The sequence below is a fragment of the Talpa occidentalis genome, unplaced genomic scaffold (genome assembly GCF_014898055.3).
Source record: "Talpa occidentalis isolate TD23 unplaced genomic scaffold, MPIMG_talOcc4v2.1 talOcc4.3, whole genome shotgun sequence".
Taxonomy (NCBI): Eukaryota; Metazoa; Chordata; class Mammalia; order Eulipotyphla; family Talpidae; genus Talpa; species Talpa occidentalis.
In genome coordinates this window covers 71,861,230-71,884,180 of record NW_023603184.1, presented here as the reverse complement: position 1 = coordinate 71,884,180, position 22,951 = coordinate 71,861,230, and the positions used below count along the sequence as shown (strand labels likewise).

The 22,951-nt window shown below is 38.5% G+C and overlaps 1 protein-coding gene across 1 annotated transcript in view; it reads right to left on the bottom strand.

The window, feature by feature from the left end:
• The window catches only part of ACMSD (aminocarboxymuconate semialdehyde decarboxylase), a 71,350-nt gene that overhangs the window by 26,159 nt on the left and 22,240 nt on the right, over nt 1-22,951 (bottom strand). The window contains exons 4-8 of the mRNA XM_037523267.2: nt 20,544-20,593; nt 18,960-19,196; nt 11,978-12,071; nt 9,711-9,806; nt 8,177-8,349 (exon numbers count right to left, since the gene is read on the bottom strand). Of these exons, the coding sequence (XP_037379164.1) occupies nt 8,177-8,349; nt 9,711-9,806; nt 11,978-12,071; nt 18,960-19,196; nt 20,544-20,593 (650 nt within the window). The remainder of the gene's footprint in view (nt 1-8,176; nt 8,350-9,710; nt 9,807-11,977; nt 12,072-18,959; nt 19,197-20,543; nt 20,594-22,951) is intronic.

The window sequence follows — 22,951 nt, the reverse complement described above, 5'->3', positions numbered from 1 at the left end:
TTTTTTTTTCTAGATCTTTGAGCTTCAAGATTAGTTTGTTTCTTTGAGTTCTTTCTTGTTTCTTGATGTGAGCCTCTATTGCTATATATTTTCCTCTTATTACTGCTTTTGCTGCATCCCATACATTTAGGAAATTGGTGTCCTCCTTGTCATTCAATTCAAATAATTTTTTAATTTCTTCCTTGATCCCCTCATTAGTTCAGTGGTCTTCCAGTAGTGTGGTTTTCAATCTCCATGAGGTAGGAGAGTTCCTTGCCTTCTTTTTATGGTTTATTTCTGATTTGATGCCTTCATGGTCAGAAAAGATGGTTATGGTATGATTTCGATCTTGGTGTATCTGTCGATGTTTGTCTTGTGTCCCAGTATGTGATCGATCCTGGAGAATGATCCGTGTGTGCTTGAGAAAAATGTGTACTCCGTTTTTTTTTTTTTTTTGGGTTTAGTGTTCTATAGATGTCTGTTAAGCCCAAATGCTCTACGTCCTTATTTAGAGCTTTAGTTTCTTTACTTATTTTTTGTCTTGTTGATCTATCCATTGTTGATAGTGGTGTGTTGAAGTCTCCCACTACGTATGTGTTTTCTCTGATGTCTGTTTTCAGAGAGGACAACAGTTGTCTGATATATTTTGGTGCTCCTTCGTTTGGTGAGTATATGTTAATGAGTGTTATTTCTTCTTGAAGTATTGTCCCCTTGATCATAATGTAGTGACCATTGGGGTCTCTTTTTATCTTTTTGAGTTTGAAATCTGTTTTATCTGAATTAAGTATAGCTGTTTCTGCTTTCTTTTTTGGTCCATTTGCTTGTAGGATTGTTTTCCGTCGTTTAACTTTGAGTCTATTTTTATCTTTTGTAGCTAAATGTGTTTCCTGGAGACAGCAAAAGGTTGGGTTTTGTTTCTTAATCCAGGCTGCAACTCTGTGTCTTTTTATTGAAGAGTTTAGTCCATTTACATTTAGAGTTAATATTGATATGTTAGCATCTGTATTTGCCATTGTGTTTGTCTTTCCTTTGATTTTATTTATTTATTCTTTTAATAACTTTTTTTTTTTGGCCTTCTTTCATTGTTTTTCGTCCCTCTGATGTTCTGGCTTTAGGATTCCTTGTAGTATTTTTTGGTGGGGGTTTAGTCGTAATGAGATTCCAGAGTTTCTGTTTGTCTGGGAAGGTACTTATTCTTTCTTCATAGAGGAAGGAGAGCTTTGCGGGATAGAGTATTCTTGGTTGGCATCTGTTTTCTTGGAGTCTGTTGACTATGTCCCTCCACTCTCTCCTTGCCTGTAGTGTTTCTTCAGAGAAGTCTGATGTCAGCCTGATTGGTTTTCCTTTGAATGTTATCTGTTTCTTCCCTCTTGCCAGCTTTATTATTTTTTCCTTGTCCTGGATTCTTGGGAGCTTTACTATATTATGTATATAGCTTTGCTATATAGCTTTTCTATATTATATATATAGCTTTGCTATATTTTTCCTTTCGTCGTGGAAGTTTGGTGTTCTTCTTGCTTCTTGTATATCAATTTTCAGCTCCTTTTTCACATTTGGGAAGTTCTCTTCAATTATCTCTTTGAATATTTTCTCTGTTCCTACATCTCTCTCCTCTAATTCTGGTATTCTGGTATTCCTATAACTCTTATATTTCCTTTCCTCATGGAGTCAGATAGTTCCCGAAGTCTTTCTTCGGTCTTTTTCCTTCGTACTTCTCTTTCCTTTTCTGTTTTGGTTCTTTTTATTTCTGTGTCTTCAAGAGTACTTATTCGTTCTTCCATTTCATCTATTCTGCTTTCATTGCTTTTCCCAGAGTTCCTTAGTTCCTCCATTAATTCTTTGATCTCCTTCGTTTCTTTTGCTTCCCCCTTTAGGGACTCAATTTCATTCTTCTGGTCATTGATTATTTTTCTCATATCATTGTTTTCCTTTATGAGTTCTGTCACTTTTTTAATCATGGCAATTTTAAATTCTCTTTCTGGAAGGCTCAGAAGTTCTTCCAAGTTACTGTCATCGCAATCTGGGGGGTGGTTTTCTTTTTGTGGTGTGCTTTTTACCTGAGGAGTTGTTAGGTTGTGTGTGGTTCTTCTACTCCCTACTGTCTGTTTTCTAATTTGTCGTATGCATTGGGATACTGTGTTGCTGGGTGATGTAGTCCCATTTTATCTTGTTTTTGTTTTGCTTTTATTTCCTTTGCTGTTAGAGTTGAACCCTAAAAGACATCCCTAAGTCTGACGTCAAGGAACACATTGACTGATTTTTTTCTATATATTTTATGGTTTCAGGTGTTAGACAAAAGTATTTTATCCATTTTGACTTAATATTTGTGTATGGTGTAAAATAGCGGTCTAGTTTCATTCTTTTGAATGTGCTGTCCACTTTTCACAACACCATTTATTGAAGTGGCTTTCCTTTTTCTATTTGTATGTTCTGGGCTTCTTTGTTGTGAATTAGTTGTTCCTATATGTGTGGTTTTATTTTGGGCTCTCACTTTTATTCCATTGATCCATGTGTCTGTTTTTTCCCCAAATACCATGTGTGTGTTTTTTTAATTATTATTATTTTTGTTGTGGGTTTCTTTTTTGAGTTAACAGTGCTTTACGACCCTGTATATGATTCAGAGGGATAGGTTCACACCTCTTCAGATGTATGTTACCACACAAAACCCACCACCAAGGCACTACAGATCTCCATACTAGTCCACAGGGTCCCCTCCTACTTCCAGTAGCCTTAATTCTATAGTCAGACTTCCAGAGTTTGTTTTGGTTTCATTTTGTCTGTTTCTTTGTTCCATTTCTCCACAAATGAGTGAAATTATCTAGTATTTGTCTTTCTTATTCTGACTTTTTTCGCTTAGCATACGCTCTTCCAGTTCTATCCATACCATGGTAAATGGCAATATTTCACTTAAAAAAAAATAACTGAGTAATAATCCATTGTGTGTATGTACCACATCTTCCTAATCTGCTCATCTGTCCTTAGGCATTTAGGTTGTTTCCACAATTTGGTTACTATAAGTAGTACTTCAGTGAACAAAAGAGTGCATATAGGGCCTCCCTGGTGGCACAGCTGTTTAGCGCTGGGTTGCGAAGCTGCCCACAGCCTCTGCAGCGCTGGTTGGATCCCTGGCTGCCGAGAGAGGGTCCCACATGGCGTGCAGACCTCTCCTGCCACCCTCTGCTCCCCTTAGCAGTGTACTTCGTCAGTCTGCCTGTTCTGCTCCCTGCTCTTGCTCTGGTGAATTCTCTCACCCTCCCATGCTTCTGACTGTTCCCAGTGCTTGTATAAATAAATAAATTAATTAAAAAAAAAAAAAAAGAGTGCATATATCCTTCAAATAGTCTTGCATTATTTGGGTATATACCTAGGAGTGGAATTACTGGATGGTATATAGACCTATTTTTTAATATTTTGAGAAACCTCCATACTGTTTTCCATAAAAGCTGGGCCAGACTACATTCCCACCGATAATGTATGAGGATTTGGTCTTTTTTTTTTTAATTTTAATTTTAATTTTTAGATTTATTTATTTATTTATTTATTTATACAAGCACTGGGTACAGTCAGAAGCGCGGGAAGGTGAGAGAATTCACCAGAGCCAGAACGGGGAGCAGAACAGGCAGACTGACAAAGAAGTACACTGTTGAGGGGAGCAGCAGGGGGCAGGAGAGGTCTGCGCGTCATGTGGGACCCTCCTCCAGTGGCAGGGGAGCAGCCGGGGATCAAACCGGCTCTGAAGAGGCTGCGGGCAGCTTCTCAGTCCAGCGCTCAACCCCTGCGCCACCAGGGGAGGCCTGATTTGGTCTTTTTGATGTAGACCATTCTCATATGGATGAGACAGTAGCTCGTTGTAGTTTTAACTTAATTTCTCTGGTAATAAGTGATAACGAGTATTTTTTTTTTTATGTTACACCTGTCGGACATCTGTATGTATTCTTTGGAGAAGTGCCTGTTTAGTTTTTATGCCCCTTTAAAAAATTAGGTTGTTTCTTTTTTTTTCTTTTGATTTATATAAGTTCTTTGTAAATCTTGGCTATTAGGCCCTTAACAGATATATGACATACCAATATTTTCTTCCATTCAGTAAGGTATCTTTTCATTTTAGTGATGGTTTCTCTTGCTATGCAGAAGCTTTTTAGTTTGATGTCATCCCATTTGCTAATTTTGCTTTTGTTTCCCTTTCTGTTGGAGTCAGTGCCCAAGACATCCCTGAAGCTAGTGTTGTAGAGTGTTTTGCCCATGCTTTCTTCTGCATATTGTCTAGTTTCAGGTCTTACAACCAAGTTTTTAATCCATTTGAGTCAATTTTTGTCTATGGTGTGAGATAGTGGTATAGTTTCATTCTTTTGCGGATGACTGTATAGTTTTTCCCACCATTTGTTGAAAAGACTCCTTTCTCCATGGTATTGACTCCTTTGTCATACATTAGCTGCCCACATAAGTGTTGGGTTATTTATGGGCTCTCAATTCTATCCCAGTACTATACTGTTTTGATTAATACAGATTTCTAGCATGTCTTTTGTGTCAGGATTATGTGGGTTATTTGGTGTCTTTCGTATTTTCAAATAAATTTTAGTAATGTTTGTTCTTTTTCTTGAAGAATGCCATTGAAACTTTGATAGGGAATGCATTAAATCTGTATATTGCTTTAGGCAAAATGATTATTTTAACAATATTAATTCTTCCAATCCATGAGCAGGGAATATCTTTCTATTTCTTTGTCTTCTATTTCTTTTAGTAATGATTTATTGGTTTCATTAAATCCTACAGATCCTACAGATCCTACACCTCCTTTGTTAAGTTTATTTAATTCCTTTGTTAGGTATTTAATTCCTTTTGACATGACAATAAATGGAATTATTTCCTTTCTTTTCTAATTCATTGTTTGCATATAAGGACATAACTATTTTTTGTGTATGATGTTGTAGCCTACCACTTTATTGTACTGCTTTATTGTTTCTAATAGTTTTTTGATGGATGTTTTAATTACTATTGCTTAATGTTCACAACCAAAAGTCTAGTTTCTATCCTTCACCATAGAGTTGACCCCTTTTACCAAATTTACTCTCCCCTTTCCCTGTCTTTAATTCTTATAATCTATAAGTTTGTTTTTGTTTGTTTAGTAGTTTTGTTTCCTGATCTTCCACATCAGTGGAATCATATAAGGTTTGCCTTTCTCTGTCTGACTTATTTCACTTAGCATAATACCCCCTAGTACTTTCCATGTTGTTGCAAATGGCAGGATTTCATATTTTTTTTCTATGATCATGTTAATATAAAAAGGCAGTAAGATTTTTCTTTTTTCTTATTTTTCACATTGATAAACCGACATCATACAACTAGCATTCTTAGCATCTGTCTTTAAAACTGAGTATACATTGATTAAAAGCAAAGAAATTTTCACAAAAGGAGTAAAGATATATAATGTAAGTACTCTGTTTAGCACAGTTTTAGTAATAGGTGCTCAATAAATGGTTTTGCTATTTATCTGACATACATCTATTTATTCTTAAGGTATTTAAAATTTTGATTTATTGTAGTAATTTCTATACATAAACAATCAAATATTACTATATTAATATTAATATTAATATTACTTAATAAATTAGTGTTATACTATTCTATATTATACTATATTATGACTATGTAATATTCATATCATCCTATGAAATATAGAATACATAGTACTATATATGCTGTTTAATACATAGTATAGTATAGTATTACACTATTTATACTATATATACATAGTATAGTGTAATATATGTGATATAGCATATAATTGCTTCATAAATTTAGTACTTATTAATATTACTAAATATTTTCTTATCAAAAGCAGGCCTGTGCTCACTTACCCAATTCTTGACCCCCCAAGGAAGCCATTTTTACCTTTTTCACTTACATCTTCTGATAATTACTTTAATAATTCCAGATAATAAGCCTATACTATCATTTTTTCATTTATTTGCTTTAGAGAGCATTTACTGACTTCCATTATGATCCTTGAGAATTCTTCTTATCCTAAATTTTGTACTTCATTTTCCCAATAGAATTATAATTTTTAGTTAAATCAATACTTAGTATTTACACTATTATGATGATATATATTGTTCATTGCTGAGTTGAATAATGTGCAATTATTATCTGCCTCATATGAATGTCCATTTTCTTGGAGTTAAATATATCCTTTTTGTTCATTTAATTAATTTTCTATGATTATATTGCTTGTTTCCAATGTACAACAGATCTATTGACTGCCTGATAATAATTGTTTCAACTTCTCAAACATATCAAATAATCTGCCCATTACAATTTTTTCTGTTCTGCCACTCTCCCTCCACAGCATTCTGTCCATGTGTTCTAATCTGGACAGGCTGCTCTCTTGCCTGGCCATCATGCTGGGACTCTACTTAGCTATTGCTAGTTTGGGGAGGGTTTTGAAAGAGAATTTGCTAATGTAAATATAGCTAGAATGAAAAAAACATTAATATTTTAGAGAATCCTAAATTATTAATATTTACTACTTATTATGTCCCGGATTCACCAGCCTATGAAGTCACATAAAATAAGGTCATATTTGCTTTTTATACCCAACTTATAATGACTCAAGTCTTCCCAGTTGGAATGTAAGATCTCAGCACCACTAAATTTCCAAAGTTAGTGGTTTTTCTGGGGCTCTCTAGAAAGGGTGTACTTACAGTTCCTCACTAGTCTATCCACTGATTATCACAAATTATTTGCATATTTGTCCTCTTTTGTTCTGACCTCCTGGCTGATGATGCCCTTTGAAGATTGTTGATAGTGTTGCTCACTGCTGGTGGTATCCTCCATAAAGTGGATATTGTGTTTGCTAAGGGTATTTTCTCCTGATGTTGCCATTACCAAGAGTACCAGTACGGGTTTGATGGGAGGTAATGACAATGACCCTTTCCCCATTTCCACGCTACTTTCCCACTTCCCCGCTCCCTTGCTAAACATCCAGAACTCACAGTTTCTTTCAGCTTCTCTTTCTATGTTTGCTACTTACATACTTTCCTATCAGTCTTTGTCCTAACCAATAACAACAGCCACAATCAGCTGCTAAGCACCTATTTTGGCAAGATTGAACACAAAATCTAGAATCAAACACAGCTAAATTATACACAATTTATTACCAAACCAAAATGCTTACATTTATCTACTAGTGAGTTTCTCAAACCAGAGAGAGAGAGAGTCAATTTTAAAGTCAGATAGAGTTCTCATTCTGAAGATAGAACACTACCTGCAACTTTCAGTGATAGCCCTATTTTTCTATTAAGCAAGATTTCAAAAGCCTAAGAGTTTATTCTCAATCTAAGTAGCATACTGCAGCTCTTTGAATATGTCCATATTCTTTTAGAAAACCCTAAAGAAATTTTTCCTAAGGAAAATTTGGAAATTTCTATAGGCACCTGTAAATAATAAAATGGAATTGAAATACTAAATATTTCAGAACTTTCACTAAATCAGACTGGCCCTTGCCATAAAAATTGTCTTAACTTGTTGAGTTAGCATTTTCAAAAAATATGTAAAGATGGAGAGGCCACCAACAAGAGGAACTGCTAGAGGAATACAATAGAGGAAAGGCTTTTTCTTGTGGGACTTAAAAGTCCCACTGTGCTAGTCTTTTTTTTTTTTAATCAAATGAGAAAATCATTTTCAAAACACATATCATATTTTTCAGGAATAATTTTTATCATCTTTCCCTGCTGCCTTCTCTGGTGCACACCCTCCCTCTTCCCCAACCTTAATGTTCCTTTAGTGAATAAGGACAGTTGGGTTTATAATTTACCCAGTTATTAAGAGGTAGAGCTAGGATTTTAACACAGGCCAATTTGATTTCAAAACTGGTGGCTTGTTACTGCTAACCACATCATGATATGTCAATTTTGGATGGATGCACAGATGATCCTACAAAAGAGGACCTGATCTGGGGGAACTATTCACCTATGTGTATTATTGGAATTTTCCTGGCATATATGTTTTTCTGGTGATACACAATCTGTTGAAGGAGACTCTGGAGAGAGTTCCCTATGCAAGCAAACCAAATCCCAACTTCATTGTCCTCCTTTATTCCTATGCTTTTTCTTCCATCCTGTTTTGGAGAGAGGCCAAGTAACTGCTTTCTGGTGCTGCATTCAGCTCCCCAGAAGCCATCCAAATGGTAGATATAGCTTACCTTTCCTATGACATCTGTTAACAGCTTGAGGGCCAGAGGATCATGAACCAAGGAGTCTGTGTAAAAGGAACCTAGGTATTTCCTTGGGTTGGTGGAATTGTCTTGGGCGCACAGATCTGGGCGCATGCTGAATCCATGGGAGATTCTTCCAATGGTGAAAGGGAAGGCACCACCTGTAAGTAAAACCAATTACTGAGAAGCCAGTGTCTGAAAGAGTCTTTTCACCTCTCATGTTGTATGCAAAAGGAAGTTACTATAGCCTTGTGGTTAACAGTATTTACAAAAAACCTTCTGTGTTCCATTGCTGGGAAATGACCCATCAGATATGCCATTAACTTGTCTAGAATTTAGACATGAGGAATTTCTTGTAAAGAGAAAGCATAATGGTGTACAGATATGTTGTCAAGCTTTTCAAATTAATGTGGTTATAATTGCAAAATACAGAGGTAACCTATCAGTTGGGAAACACTTAAATAATGATGACATAATCATAAAATGTAATGCCATGTATGATACCATCAAAAATGACAGAGCTCTATACTTGTTGATGGGGAAAGATGTCTGTATATGCTATTGAGAAGGAAAAGCACATTAGAAAATAGCATGTATAATTTGATATTGTGTATAGGTCTGTGTGTCCAAGAGTTACAAACTCTATCTACAGGGACCAAGGAGAAAATACAAATGAATGAAATAGGCCTATTTGTAAATAATAGTAAATTGCAAACTGGAGACCTTGTGGTCTGACCAGAAGAATTTAAATTAAAAACAAAATAAATTAAAAGGGCCTCCCTGGTGGTGCAGCAGTTGAGCTCTGGGCTGCGAAGCTGCCCGCAGCCTGTACAGTGCTGGTTCGATCCCCAGCCACCGGCAAGGGTCCCACATGGCGCGCAGACCTCTCCTGCCACGCCCGCTGCTCCCCTCAGCAGTGTATTTCGTCAGTCTGCCTATTCTGTTCCCCGCTGTGGCTCTGGTGAATTCTCTCACCCTCCCTCGCTTCTGACTGTACCCAGTACTTGTATAAATAAATCTTTTAAAAAAACAAAGACAAAAACAAAATAAATTAAAAATGGTGCCAACAAAACTAAACTTGTCTGCATTATACACTATGTAGCTAGAAAGATACAAGGTTGCTGTGGATTGAACAGTTTTCCTCCAAAATTTATATGTTAAAGCCCTAATCCATAATGTGTCTGTATTTGGAGATAGGATTTCAAAGAAGGTAATTAAGGAGGTGATAAAGGAGGCCATAAGGTAGGACTCTACTCCAATGGGGCTGGTGCTCTTATCAGAAGAAGAGACACCAAGCACATGTTTGCATTGTCTCCCTTGCCCCTGCAGGCATGATGAGAAGGTGGCCTACCATTATTAATAAAGAAAAGTCTCACCAGAACCCAACCCTGCTGACACTGTCATTGTAGGTTTCCAGCCTGTAGAACTGTGAAAAAATAAGTTTCTGTTGCTTAAGCCACCAAGTTTATGGTATTTTGTTATGCAGTCTCAGCTGATCAATACAGATACAGATCTTACTTACCTCCATGTGCAAAACATACTTTCAGTTTAGGAAACTTCTCAAACACTCCACCCATGATCATGGAGCAAATGGCTATGGTGGTCTCTGCTGGCATTCCTGAAAGAGGAAATAGAGTGCAGTGTTTAAAAGCACATAAATGCTAATGGTTTGGGAATGGCAGCTTGCTATAGTTGTCAGTGCTGAAAAATGTGAGGTGTCTGTATGCCAGCATGCTTGATAGTATACAGTCCATTACTTTCACAATCAGAATCATACGAACCTTCCTATTTATCACTTTCATATAGAATCACCTAGTGGCCTAAACAGTAAGGAGTCAGAGGGCCTGGCCTTTGTTCTGATTCTTCCAGCTTCAATTTTAGTTGCAGTGAGTGAAATGGAGTATAATGAGTCTGGACTGCATCTTAACTTATCCAATTTTTTTGTTTTCTGGCCTTTGACAAATTGTTTAATAACTTATAAACCTGTGCTTGTTGACTTCTAAAATGGGGAGAGCATTGCTCATCATGCAAGGCTGTCATGGAGTCTTGCAAATAATGATATCAATATATATGGGTTGGATAGATGATGGTGAAATGAACCCTTTAGGCAAATACTTTCCTCTGGTTCTCATGCAAAAGTTGCGAAGTAAATAGGTTGGCGGGAATTGTCAAAGTGTTCTGATTGTCAAAAAACAAAGATGTTTTTTGAAGCTGGATGGCATTGGGACCTCTTTGGTTATCTTTCTACTAACTGTTGCTCAAAAATTGGGTGAGGGATGGATAGGAAATTACTTTCTTAATAAATACATCAGTCTCCAAACAACCAAGTAAGCATAAAATATCACAGCAGAACGACTCCAGACCAGCTGTCTTATTTTATAGGTGAGGAATGGGACCCAAGGAGGTAAAATGACTTGCCCTAGGTTATACAGTGAAATAAACTAAATTCAGTTTCTGATTTTCAATAGATTGCTCATTTAATTCTTTATGGTGATTGCTTCATAATTGCTTGTATTAATTGAATAATGGTCACTAGAGAAAAATCCAGCTCATCTGGGGACCCCAATTTTCATTGATTTGCAGATGAACTTCATTTTGCGCTTGTGGCTGCAAAATTGTAGTTTTGTCTCTATTTATCCTTCTTATCAGGGGTAATAATGAGAGATTGGATTAGCCAAAAAGAAGTTTCTCCTTTTTTCCCTTACTTTCACATAGAACCATGAATGAATAGTGTAAGAGGCAAAGAGCAAAAGAGAGAAGATAATTGAAAATCTGGTTTATCTACAGTCTAGGGTCTTCTTAAAAAAAGATTTATTTATTTATTCATACAAGAACTGGGGTACAGGCCAGAGGTGTGGGGGGTGAGAGGATTCAACAGAGACAGAATGGGGAGCAGAGCGGGCGAGTCAGGAGAGGTCTGCTGCACCATGTGGGTAGCTCCCTGGCCGGGGATCCAACTCATGCTGCAGTGGCTGCAGACATCTTCATAGGGTGAATCTTTTTTTTTTTTTTTTAAAGATTTATTTATTTATTTTATACAAGAACTGGGGCACAGGCCAGATGCGCAGGAGGGTGTGAGGACTCACCAGAGACAGAGTAGGGAACAGAACAGGCAGACTGATGAAATATGCTGCTGAGGGGAGCAGTGGGTGAGGCAAGAGAGGTCTGCTGTGCTATGTGGGACCCTCACCGGTAGGCCGGGATCAAACTGGCACTGCAGAGGCTGCGGACAGCTTCACAGCACAGCACTTAACCACCTGTGCCACCAGGGAGGCCCATAGGGTGAATCTTAACCCCTTGAGCTGCCAGGGAGGCCCCGGTCTAGGGCCTTGATCCTTGGGGTGATGGATGTTTGCCTTTTACTCATGACTCCAGAGTTTTTATTTGTAAGAGTGATGCTATTATTGCCTTCTCAAAAATCTATTAGACAGGTATGGCTACTTATCTTTGGAGACTTTTTGGTAATCTATATAGTGAGGTGGCCTGAGAGTCAGTCTGATCTGTGTAAATTCCATTTTCACTTACTGTGTGAGTTGGATAAGTTACCTAACCAGGCTGAGGCTCAGTTTCTCCATATTTAAAATGGTTATTATGTCAGCCTCATAAAGTTTTATGTGACTCTGATTAATATTAAATGAGGTAATACATACAGCACTTATCTGAGTAAGAATTCACTAACTCACAATCCTGTTAATTGCTCAACTTTCTGTCTTGACATAATAGGGTTCCACAGATATTGGGAAAAAACAAGACATTCTCCTCTTTCCTAGATTCCATACTGACACGCACCTACGAGCCAAGGGAGCCAGTATTTGGCCATCCGTCCATCCATCTTCATGTCCCAGGGATGCACAAATAGGGAACAGTTCAGTTTTTCAGCCGCCTTCAAAGAAGCATGGAGAGAGGGAAGGTTATTTATTGAGTCAGCAAATGCAGGGTACTATTTACAGAAATTGCTTTTCTCTGGGTCTATATTGATCTGAATATGCAAACTGAAATATTTTTGAAATTGTTTTCTGATCTATGTAAAAGAATCATTGAGAAAATCTCCTGCTTAGGAAGTTAAAAGAACACTTAGAATTAACAAGGGGGTTGATGGATTTACCATTGAAGTTGATGAATTTAATATATGGTTTGGCATAACAAGTCACAGGAAACATCCATCATTCAAATATTTTGATTAAAAGCAAAATGCTCAAGGACTGATCCCACCCCTCAAATACAGGAAAAGTTTCCCTTTTGGTTCCCACTTGGTCTGCTCATTTGGAGGGACTCCTCAGATTGCATCCTTGAGTTCAGGGCTGGAGTGTTCCTTCCAACTCCCACTTTGAAACCTGAGGATGTGGAAAGTGAAGAAGTGATAATCTGGGTGTCAGGGAGGTAGGGCTGGGCTGGAGCAGAATGGCCTGACCCATGTCATTTGTATACTCAGAGTGGGAGTGGGTAGGAATTTCTGGGTCTGCAGGCTCTCACAAACCTCAGGAGCCCAGCTGGGTCCCTGAACAGTCTGATGTGAATGAGATGACTTTGGAAAGGAAAGCACTCTCAGCGCCTCAGCCAGCAGGTCCTGAGACAAATGTCACAGGCAAACCTACTTCAGGGCTTTTCAGAGAAGTGGAAATACCCGTGGAAGGAATGACCTCTATTCAACAAGATATTGAATTAAAATAAGTCCCCTCAAAGAAAATGTCCCCTCAACAGGCATTGAACATGAGTGTTTACAAACCCTTAGAGCATTCCTTTTCCAAATATATTGGGGTGCTGAAGTGATTCATCCTACCTTTATATATAAATATTTGAGATAACCATGCTATGGCCATGTGACTTGTGTGAAAGCATTTTTAAAATGGAGAAACAATAGGGGTTTCCTATTGGGAAATAGGGGTTTCCAGAAGTGGCAGGGACAATAGGGGTTTCCAGAAGTGGCAGGCAAAGGGTAAATTGGAGAATGGACTTCTAGTTTACTAAGTTCTGAGGAGCAGAAGAAATATAAACCTTTGGAGGGAGAGGAGCTAATTGATTTCTGATAATAGAGGCAATCTGGAAAGACTATCATTTGGACTTGACAGATGTTACTGAATCTGAAGGTAGTTATTTGACTTTCACCAATTAGTCCCAAACAAATTTTGAAACTGGTTTCAGGTGAGGAACATTATTGGGTCCACATAATAGGGGAGGGGCAACAACTCACCTGAGCCACACTCCACACTAGAGAGCAGTAGGGGTCTGATATTATGGGGTCAATCACCTGGCCAGGGTTTTGTTAGCAGGGTATTGACTAGACTGGGAAGTTTCCTAGCTCAGATTTCAGGACCTTTAAGTACAGGTGCTTTACCTGAGCTCACATTTAACCTCCCCTCCCCCTACCATGAGAGACAGCACCCCAGTTGATTAGGTTTTCAACAATAGGAAACTAACAGACGAGGATCAGGTTAATCAAATAACACAGACAAAGACCAGGTTCCAGGAGCTGTAACCCAAAGGCACATGTTCATGGTTTCTTAGTGGGACTTGATTCATTATTAGAATAAAACTTTATTCTCTGTAGCTATGCCAGTTTATTCAATTCAAATTAACAATTTTAAATATCGCTTTCTGGATGTGAAGCATCATAGAAAACACACAGATAAGTCACTTATATGCTCAAAATCATGAAAATGCTTATTGACTGAGAACTTAACACGTGACAAAGCTGCCATAAGAATTTTACAAGTCTTAGGTCTTATGGCCTATGAATGAGGCAGGAATGCACCATTGCCACTCTGCCTGCCTCATACTCATAATTAAGTCATTTTGTGCCTGAAAACTGACTTGAGCCTGGAGCTCCAGGCTCAGCTTGAAATCACAGAGCCAGCTTAGTTCATGGCAATTCCTCTCTTTTGTTTTAGCGCTCACTGACGAAGTTAGAGATTTGTGAGGCTGGCAAACCTTGCTAACCAAAAAAATGTACTGTTAACCCCAGGACATCACTGGGGCTGGAATGTTCTCCTGAATCCCCTCAGAGCATGGCAGTCCCCAAACAGTCTAGGTAGAATAATTGATAAATCAAAATAGTCACACAAATGAAAATATCTATCTGTACCCCACCCAGCTGTGGTTGCTTTTTGAGCCCCTTAGTAATTCATAAACCCAATTCCAATGAAAAATAAAACAACTTGCAGCTTAAGGCTTCCTCAAACTGTGCTAAAATAACTTGGATGCACAAATAAATAAATCCTCCCTCAAAGCTCATTAAGGTTTCTAGAAACATTCACTACATCAGCTCAGTTACTATAGCCAATAAACTTCAGGGAGTTCAATATTTAGAGGAACATTAAATCTTTCAGGTCATTAGGAGGCAATTTAACAGGCAATTCCCTGACTGGTGGGTGGTGACGATATATAAAAACATGGAAAAAATTTTGCATGTAGTTAAAGCTCAATAAATATTAAATGGGGCCTCCCTAGTGGGGCAAGGGGTTAAGCACCGCACTACGAAGCAATCCGCAGCCTCTGCAGCATGAGTTCTATCCCCGGCTGGCCGGGGAGCAACACACATGGCGAAGCAAACCTTGCACACTGTCTCGCCCGCTACTCCCCTCAGCAGTGTATTTCAGTCAGTCTGCCTGTTCTGTTCCCCACTCTGTCTCTGGTGAGTCCTCTCACCCCTCACAATCTCTGGTCTGTAACCCACCTTTTGTATGCATAAATAAATAAATCTTTTAAAAAAATAAATATTAAATGAAAAAATTATCAGTGATTATAGTGTCTTGTGAGTCCATCAATATTTATTTTATTCATTATTGAAGATTTTGAATTTTGGATGAAAATAATAGAAAACAATACTATTATAATTCTAGGAGTTAAGTGAGAAATTTAAACATGCAATTGAATAAAGAACTATGCATGTAGAATTCCAGCACTAAGAAAAGCTGGTTTAGGTACAGAAAGGACAGAAGGTAGAGGAAGACTAGTAGAGAGAATGATAGGACTATGAGCACGGCAATTCAGAAATGGGTGGCACTGAGTTTTTAAAAATACATTTTATTATACAATATTTCAAATATAGAAAATTGTAAACAGTAAAATGAAGATGTGTATACTCACTACCTACTTTATAAACATTTTGGTGGCATTTTTAACATATTTTTATTATATATTTTCAAGGTATATGGTTTAAAAGTATCTTAACGAAGGGTTGGTTAAAGGAATCAAAACATCCATATTTTGGGATATATTACATAGTCATTCAAAAATCATGCATTAAGAGAATTTTCATTTAGGTTGAAAATTCTTAATTAGGATACAAAATCACACTTACATAATAGTATTCTGATTTCATTAAAATGCAAATTAAAAACTAAGTGAAATGTATTATAATAGTGGTTATCTTTGGGTGGTGATATTATGGGTTATTTTTGTTTTCCTCTGTGTATTTTTCTGTATTTTCTACAGTATCTTCAAAACAACATTATAGTTTTACAAAAGCCCAGGACCTGATGGATTTATAAATGAATTCTACCAAACATTCAGAGACGAATTAGTGCCTGTCCTTCACAAACTCTTCCAAAAAATTGAGAAGGAAGGGACAATACCAAACACGTTCTATGAAGCCAACATTACACTAATACCAAAACCGAACAAGGACAACACAAAAAAGGAAAACTACAGGCCAATCTCTCTAATGAACACTGATGCAAAAATCCTCAATAAAATTTTAGCTATCAGAATCCAACAGTGTATCCATAAGGTAATTCACCACGACCAAGTAGGATTCATTCCAGGGACACAAGGATGGTTCAACATCCGAAAATCAATCAACGTTATCCAACACATCAACAAAAAGAAATATAAAAACCATATGATAATATCAATAGATGCTGAGAAAGCTTTCGACAAAGTGCAACACCCATTCATGATAAAAGCCCTTGAAATTCTTGGGATACAAGGAACTTACCTCAACATCATAAAGGCCATCTATGACAAGCCAACAGCCAGTATCATTCTCAATGGTGAAAAGCTGAAAGCAATTCCATTAAGATCTGGAACAAGACAAGGATGTGCACTCTCACCACTGCTTTTCAATATAATACTGGAAGTCCTAACCAGAGCAATAAGACAAGAGAAAGACATCCAAGGAATCCAAATAGGAAAAGAAGTCAAACTATCACTATTTGCAGATGATATGATAATATACATAGAGAACCCCAAAAAGTCCACAGAAAAACTAATTCAACTCATTAATCAGTTCAGTAAAGTGGCAGGATACAAAATCAACACGCAAAAGTCAGTAGCCTTCCTATACATAAACAATAAATCTGAAGAAGAAGAAATAAAAAAAACCAACCCTTTTATTATTGAAACAAAAAAAATCTAATATTTGGGAATAAATCTAACAAAAGAGGTAAAGGACCTATACAAAGAAAACTATAAAACACTGTTAAAAGAAATAGAAGAAGAGGGCCTCCCCGGTGGCGCAGTGGTTGAGCGCTGGGTTGCGAAGCTGCCCGCAGCCTCTGCCGCACCGGTTCAATCCCTGGCGGCTCCCCAGCCACCTGAGGAGTGTCCCACATGGTGGGCAGACCTCTCCTGCCGCCCGCTGCTCCCCTCAGCAGTGTACTTTGGTCTTTCTGCCAGCTCTGCTCTCCCCTCTGGCTCTGGTGAATTCTCTCATCCTCCTGCGCTTCTGACTGTACCCAGTGCTTGTATAAATAAATAAATAAATCTTTAAAAAAAAAAAAGAAAAAAGAAATAGAAGAAGACACAAAGAAATGGAAAGACATCCCCTGCTCATGGATTGGGAGAATAAACATTATTAAAATGGCCATCCTACCAAAAGCAATATACAGATTCAGTGCTATTCCAATCAAAATTTCAATGTCATTCTTCAAAGAAATAGAACAATTATTGATGAAATTCATATGGAATCACAAAAAACCCCGAATAGCCAAAGCTCTCCTGAAAAAAAAAGAAGGGAATGGAGGCATCACACTCCCAGACTTCAAACTCTACTACAAAGCCATAATCATCAAAACTGCATGGTATTGGAACAAGAACAGACATACAGACCAATGGAATCAAATAGAAAATCCAGAAATAAACCCACAGATTTATGGTCAACTAATCTTTGACAAAGGAGCAAAGACTATGCATTGGAGCAAAGAAAGTTTGTTCAATAAATGGTGCTGGGAAAACTGGGTCGCTACATGCAAAAGAATGAAGCTTGACCACTACCTCACACCATACACAAAAATCAACTCAAAATGGATTAAAGAACTAGACATAAGACCTGAAACCATAAAATACATAGAAGGAAATATAGGAGAAACACTACGTGATTTGCACATCAAAGACATCTTTACAGACACATCACCCAAAGCAGTGATAGTGAAGGCGAAGATAAACAGCTGGGACTACATCAAATTAAAGAGCTTCTGCACAGCAAAAGAGACAATAACAAAAACAAAGAGAAACCCCACCAACTGGGAGAACATTTTTGCACCCAACACTAATGATAAAGGACTGATCGCAAAAATCTGCAAAGAGCTGATGAGACTCAACAACAACAAAGAAAATAATCCAGTCAAAAAATGGGCAGAAGAGCTAAAAAGAAACTTCTCTGAAGAGGAAATGCAAATGGCCAACAGGCATATGAAAAAATGTTCAACATCACTTGCAATCAGGGAAATGCAAATCAAAACTACCATGAGATACCATCTTACACCAGTGAGAATGGCACTTATTAAAAAAACTAGCAGCAACAAATGTTGGCGAGGGTGTGGAGAAAAAGGAACTCTTCTGCACTGTTGGTGGGAGTGCAAACTGGTCCAACCACTATGGAGAGCTGTGTGGAGATTTCTTGACCTACTAAACATAGAGCTTCCACAGGATCCAACAATTCCACTCCTAGGTATTTACCCAAAGGACACAGAAACATCAATTCCAAAGAACACCTGCACCCCTATGTTTATAGCAGCACTATTTACAATAGCTAAGCTTTGGAAACAGCCCAAATGCCCAAAAATAGATGACTGGATCAAGAAGATGTGGTACATATACACCATGGAATATTACTCAGCATTCAAAAAAGATAAACACATGCAATTTGCAGCAACATGGATGGCGCTGGAAGGGATCATGCTCAGTGAAATAAGCCAAAAAGAAAAAGAAAAATACCGGATGGTCTCACTCATAGCAGGAATCTAGAAAACTTAAATAAGGGACCAGGAAAATGAATAACTATAAGAAAGTGAAAATCAAAATCAACAAAAAACTATGAACCAGAGACACTTTTTGGGGGGTAGGGGGCGGGAGGGGAGGGATTGGGGTCAGAATTGGGGGATTGCAACTGTATGGGGAATATAAAAATAAAATTTATTAATTAAAAAAAAGAAAGCATGTCTATTTAATATGTTGTTAATAAACATTTTTTGCAAAGAAAGAAAAGAAACTACATTATAGTTTTGAACGATATTTTTTGCATATTTAACATGGCTCTTTTGCTCACTGTCGATAATGAGGGTGATATTTGGCTTCCAAAGGAAAGGAGAGCAAGGGGGACAGAAAGAAGAGTGATTTCACTGAGTTAACTAAGGGCTGGCATAGGAAACATTTCCACGCATCCTTTTTGTGGAATAATCCACTCCTTTTGGGGAGCTCTTTCATCTAAGATGTCATTAATATTAAGCACTTCTCTCTCTCTCTATCTCCCTTTGAAGTGGACCATCATCTTCCAGGCTGCACCTCACACCCCATGCCCTCTCCACATAGTCTGAGTGCCCTGTGTACTCACTGCATAGACGGGGAAGAGTTCCTTTGCATTCAGGTCCCACTCGTTGATGTGGGACCCGATCTGGACCCCAGGAAAGCCCAGCTCCTTCACACAGCGCTCCATCTCCTTGACAGCCAGCTCTGGGGCCTGCATGGGCAATGTCCCCAGACCTACAAACCTCCTGGGATGGCTCGCAACAGTGGCAGCTAGGTCATTGTTGAGAAGCTGGCACAGATCTAAAGTGTCCTGAGGTTTGGCCTGGTGGAGACAGGTAAGAGAAAACCACATTGTTCAAAACCTCTCTCTTTAGATATTAACTCTGAACAGCAACTCCCCTGGGCTAAATCATTTGTCACTGTCAGTAACTTTACCCCTCAGAAAATGGAGGCATAGATTGAGATAAGCACTCCTCTTTGGAAACCAAAAAGTCTAGCATCACACACACACACACACCACACACACCCCTCTATTGTATTGCTGGTTAATAGAACAATTGAGGCTATCAGTAGAAGACACAATTAGTGGTTTGGCACTAGAGATGGAATAAGAATGGGTCTCCCCACCAACTCAGATAGAAACCTATAGGCTGTACACCTAGGTCCCCACCTATTCATGCCCCACAGAATGCTGCCCAAGAACACCATCAGGGCACCTCTTTGTCACTTACTCCTTGTCTTGTGGTGCCAGCCTGTTTGTGAATCTCTCCTACCCCTACCTGTCCTCTCTGTCCTTCCTGTTGACAGTGATGTTTAGAGTTGGCCTTAGTAAAATATTTGTGCACATGAAGTTTGCATTCTATTCCCCTAACTTGCCCTTCTTTCTTTTTTCTTTTTCTTTTTTTTCCCACTTTGAACATCATCACCCTCCCCCTGCCAGGAATTTGGTAGTCTTCCTGAAGTCCCAGTTGACCAGTGAGAATGGGACCCAATCTGATCAACTGAGGCATTTGGGGTCTTCGAGCATTTTAATTTTAAATAGTGAGTATAATCACAGGAACAGATAAGGACTAGAACTATGGGGGTGGGAGAAGTATGTGTGAGCAGGTGGTATTTGCATTGCTCCTAAAACACAACATGAGTGATATTTGCTTGGTTGAACAGGTACTTAGAGCACCTCCGGTTCTGTGCAAAAATTTCTCCACACAGACTCAAATCAAGCCCGGAACTTCTAGCATTTATAATTTAGTCACTAGGGGGAAAAGCTCCAACTCCAGGAATCCTATTTTTAATTGCATATTTCCCAGAGAGAGGTAACTTATTAAGGCATCATTATCATTCCTATCTCGCAATCATTATCACCTCAGAATAAACTGGCTGGCCAATTACCCAGCAAGGCATTGTAGGAATAAGTCATCAGATAGGCAAACTCTGATGGAGATAAAGGTGAAATATTAACATGTATCTACTGGCTGCCGTACTGGGCTGTATGGATCTGGGGCCAGGGCATAACTAAGAATACATGCTTGGGAAGGAACACTGCAGGGACCCCACTAATTTCTAAAAGGAAGAAGATTTGGGGAGGATAAGGAGGCATCTGTCTACTTGTGAGGGAAGTAGAACTGAGGCTTTTCCCACCAAAGATATAGTTTTAAGGTTTCGCACTCACCCAGTAGCTAAACATGACAGGAACTGTGGAAAGGGCTTGCACCGTCACTCCTAGATACAGATACAAAGAGAGGCAAACCTGATGAGAGTGGTCTGGACTCTCCTGAATTTCCCTGAACAAGGAGCCCAGCAAGTCTCCATCAAACCCCCTTCTTCTCCTTCTTTTAGGAACTCTGTCCCAGGCCTCCCTCATCCCTCAGCCTCAGTTTCTAGGGGGAGAGGTAAAGGCTGGACAAACATGACATTATTCCAGAAAAACTAATTAACTCGAATTTCAAGGGTATTTTTTACCCTCCTTCTTATGAAGTTTTATTTAAGCAAGATGCTCCCCCATCAGTTCTTTCAGACCTTTTTATATTTCAGTCATGCATGATTGAATGTATTTTGAAGTCACTTTCCTACTGCCCTTTTAATTTAATTTAACTGCTTAGCAAGCCTGGATGGAGTCCCACTGTTTGGAATGCCCAGAATATGACCCTGAGTTTGACTTCAGAATCCAGTATATAGGGGACTTAGAATCTCTTGTCTTCAAGTTCCTGGGTTTGTGATATTGGGAGAGATGCTGCCAAACTGAGGGTGGCCCTCTTTGCCTCAATGCAACCATAAACAAGTCCTATTTAGCTCCACTCCAGTTCCTTTCATCCACCCCATCACCTCACATGCTGCCACTACCTGGTCCAAGCCATCAGTGTCTCTTATCTGGACCACTGGAGAAGCCTCCAAGTTCATCATCTACCATCATTCTTATCCTCCAATATTTTGTTTTCCACTCAGAAGTCAGTAATGTGTTAAAACTTAGATAAAGTCATTCTCTTGCTCAAAACTTCTAAGGATGTGCCATTATACTTAGAGTAAAATCTGGACTTGAACAGATTTTATAGGGGCCCATACAGTTCTTTCTAGGGGTCACATAATTTTTTGTTGGTCTCCTGCATGTTCTTTGGAGGTCATTCCTTCCCCAGGACCTTTGCAATGTTATTCCACTTGGAATGTTCTTTTGGCTCTTCATCGGAGGATGGTCTCCTTTTTACTGTCAAGTCTCGATTCAAATGTGAACTTAGAACAGCCATCCCCCAATTCTAGCCATGCTCCCATTATTCTGTTTCTTTCCTTTCAAAAATACTTACTACAGTCTGTCATAACTGTGCTAACTTGTTTATTGGGTGCCTTCCCTTATTTGATACAACCACCACATAAGTCTTTAACCAAGCCATCTCCCCAGTGTCCTGAGCAGTGCTTGTTACGTTGAATATACCATACCTAATAAATGAAAGCAGTGTTGAGTGGGTATTAGAGACTACAGCTTTTGATTAGAGACTAGTGTTAAACATTGTCATGAGAGTATTTAAGTTCTTTGATACCAATGAGTACCTTTCAATTGTAAAATCTTTACATTTTACATAAATACTTCCACATGTATTACTCCATTTTTTTCTCCATTTTATAGATTAGATCTAAGATCATGTGATTTAAAAGGGTTGGTTTGAGACTTCTCTCCAATCTTGCTCCTTCCCAACAACCCTGTGGCCATTAATTGTTACCACATGTCATATATACTAAATTGAATTATTTGTGTGTTGGTTGGTTTGGGTACATATTCTTTGGTTTCTGGAAACAGAGAGGGGAAAAAAAAAGTACAACCCAGTTAGAGTTTATATTTTTTAAAAGGGGGTCTGACAGAATCACAATTGTTCCCTAGACTTGCTGGCTCATTGAAAGTTGAGAGGATAATTTATAAAAACAAATTTTTATGCCCTCCTCCTTTGGAAATTTTGATTCAGTGGATGAGGCTTGGGGAAAAAAAAAACAAAAAACTAGACAAGCACAGCAGGTGATTTTTGTCCTGCGGGAGGTTTGGGAAAAGCTTTTGTGGTGAAATGAGAGCAACAAATAACTACAATCCTAGCTGTCATTCACCAGCTGTGTGACCCTGAGCACACCACTTAATCCGTCTCTCCCCCCCTCCCCCAGGCAACACTAAGTACAACAATGCCTACCCTATAGGGATATTGAGAGAGAGGGTAAAATGTGAGTGGGTGAAATGCAGCCCCACAACACCTCTTGGGGCAGCTTAGTCTTACACGAGAGCCCTGAGCAACCATGCGGCCTTCAGTAGGCCTGGATATCTCACCAGTTCTGACCTTCCTGGTCCGTTCCATAACTTGCTTCAATATTAACTCAGCCTATTTGAGGGCTTAGGAGAACCTGACAGAAAAATCATCTCATTGTTATTTATTATTTTTTTCTCAATTTTAATTTTAATTTAATTTAATTTTATATATTTTTACATCATTTTTCATTTTTGTGCAATGTATGCATTTTCATCTTGGTTATATTCCCCATACAATTCCCACCCTCCTTATTTTGACCATAATCCCTCCTCCCTGCCCCACCCCCCAAGTGGGTCTC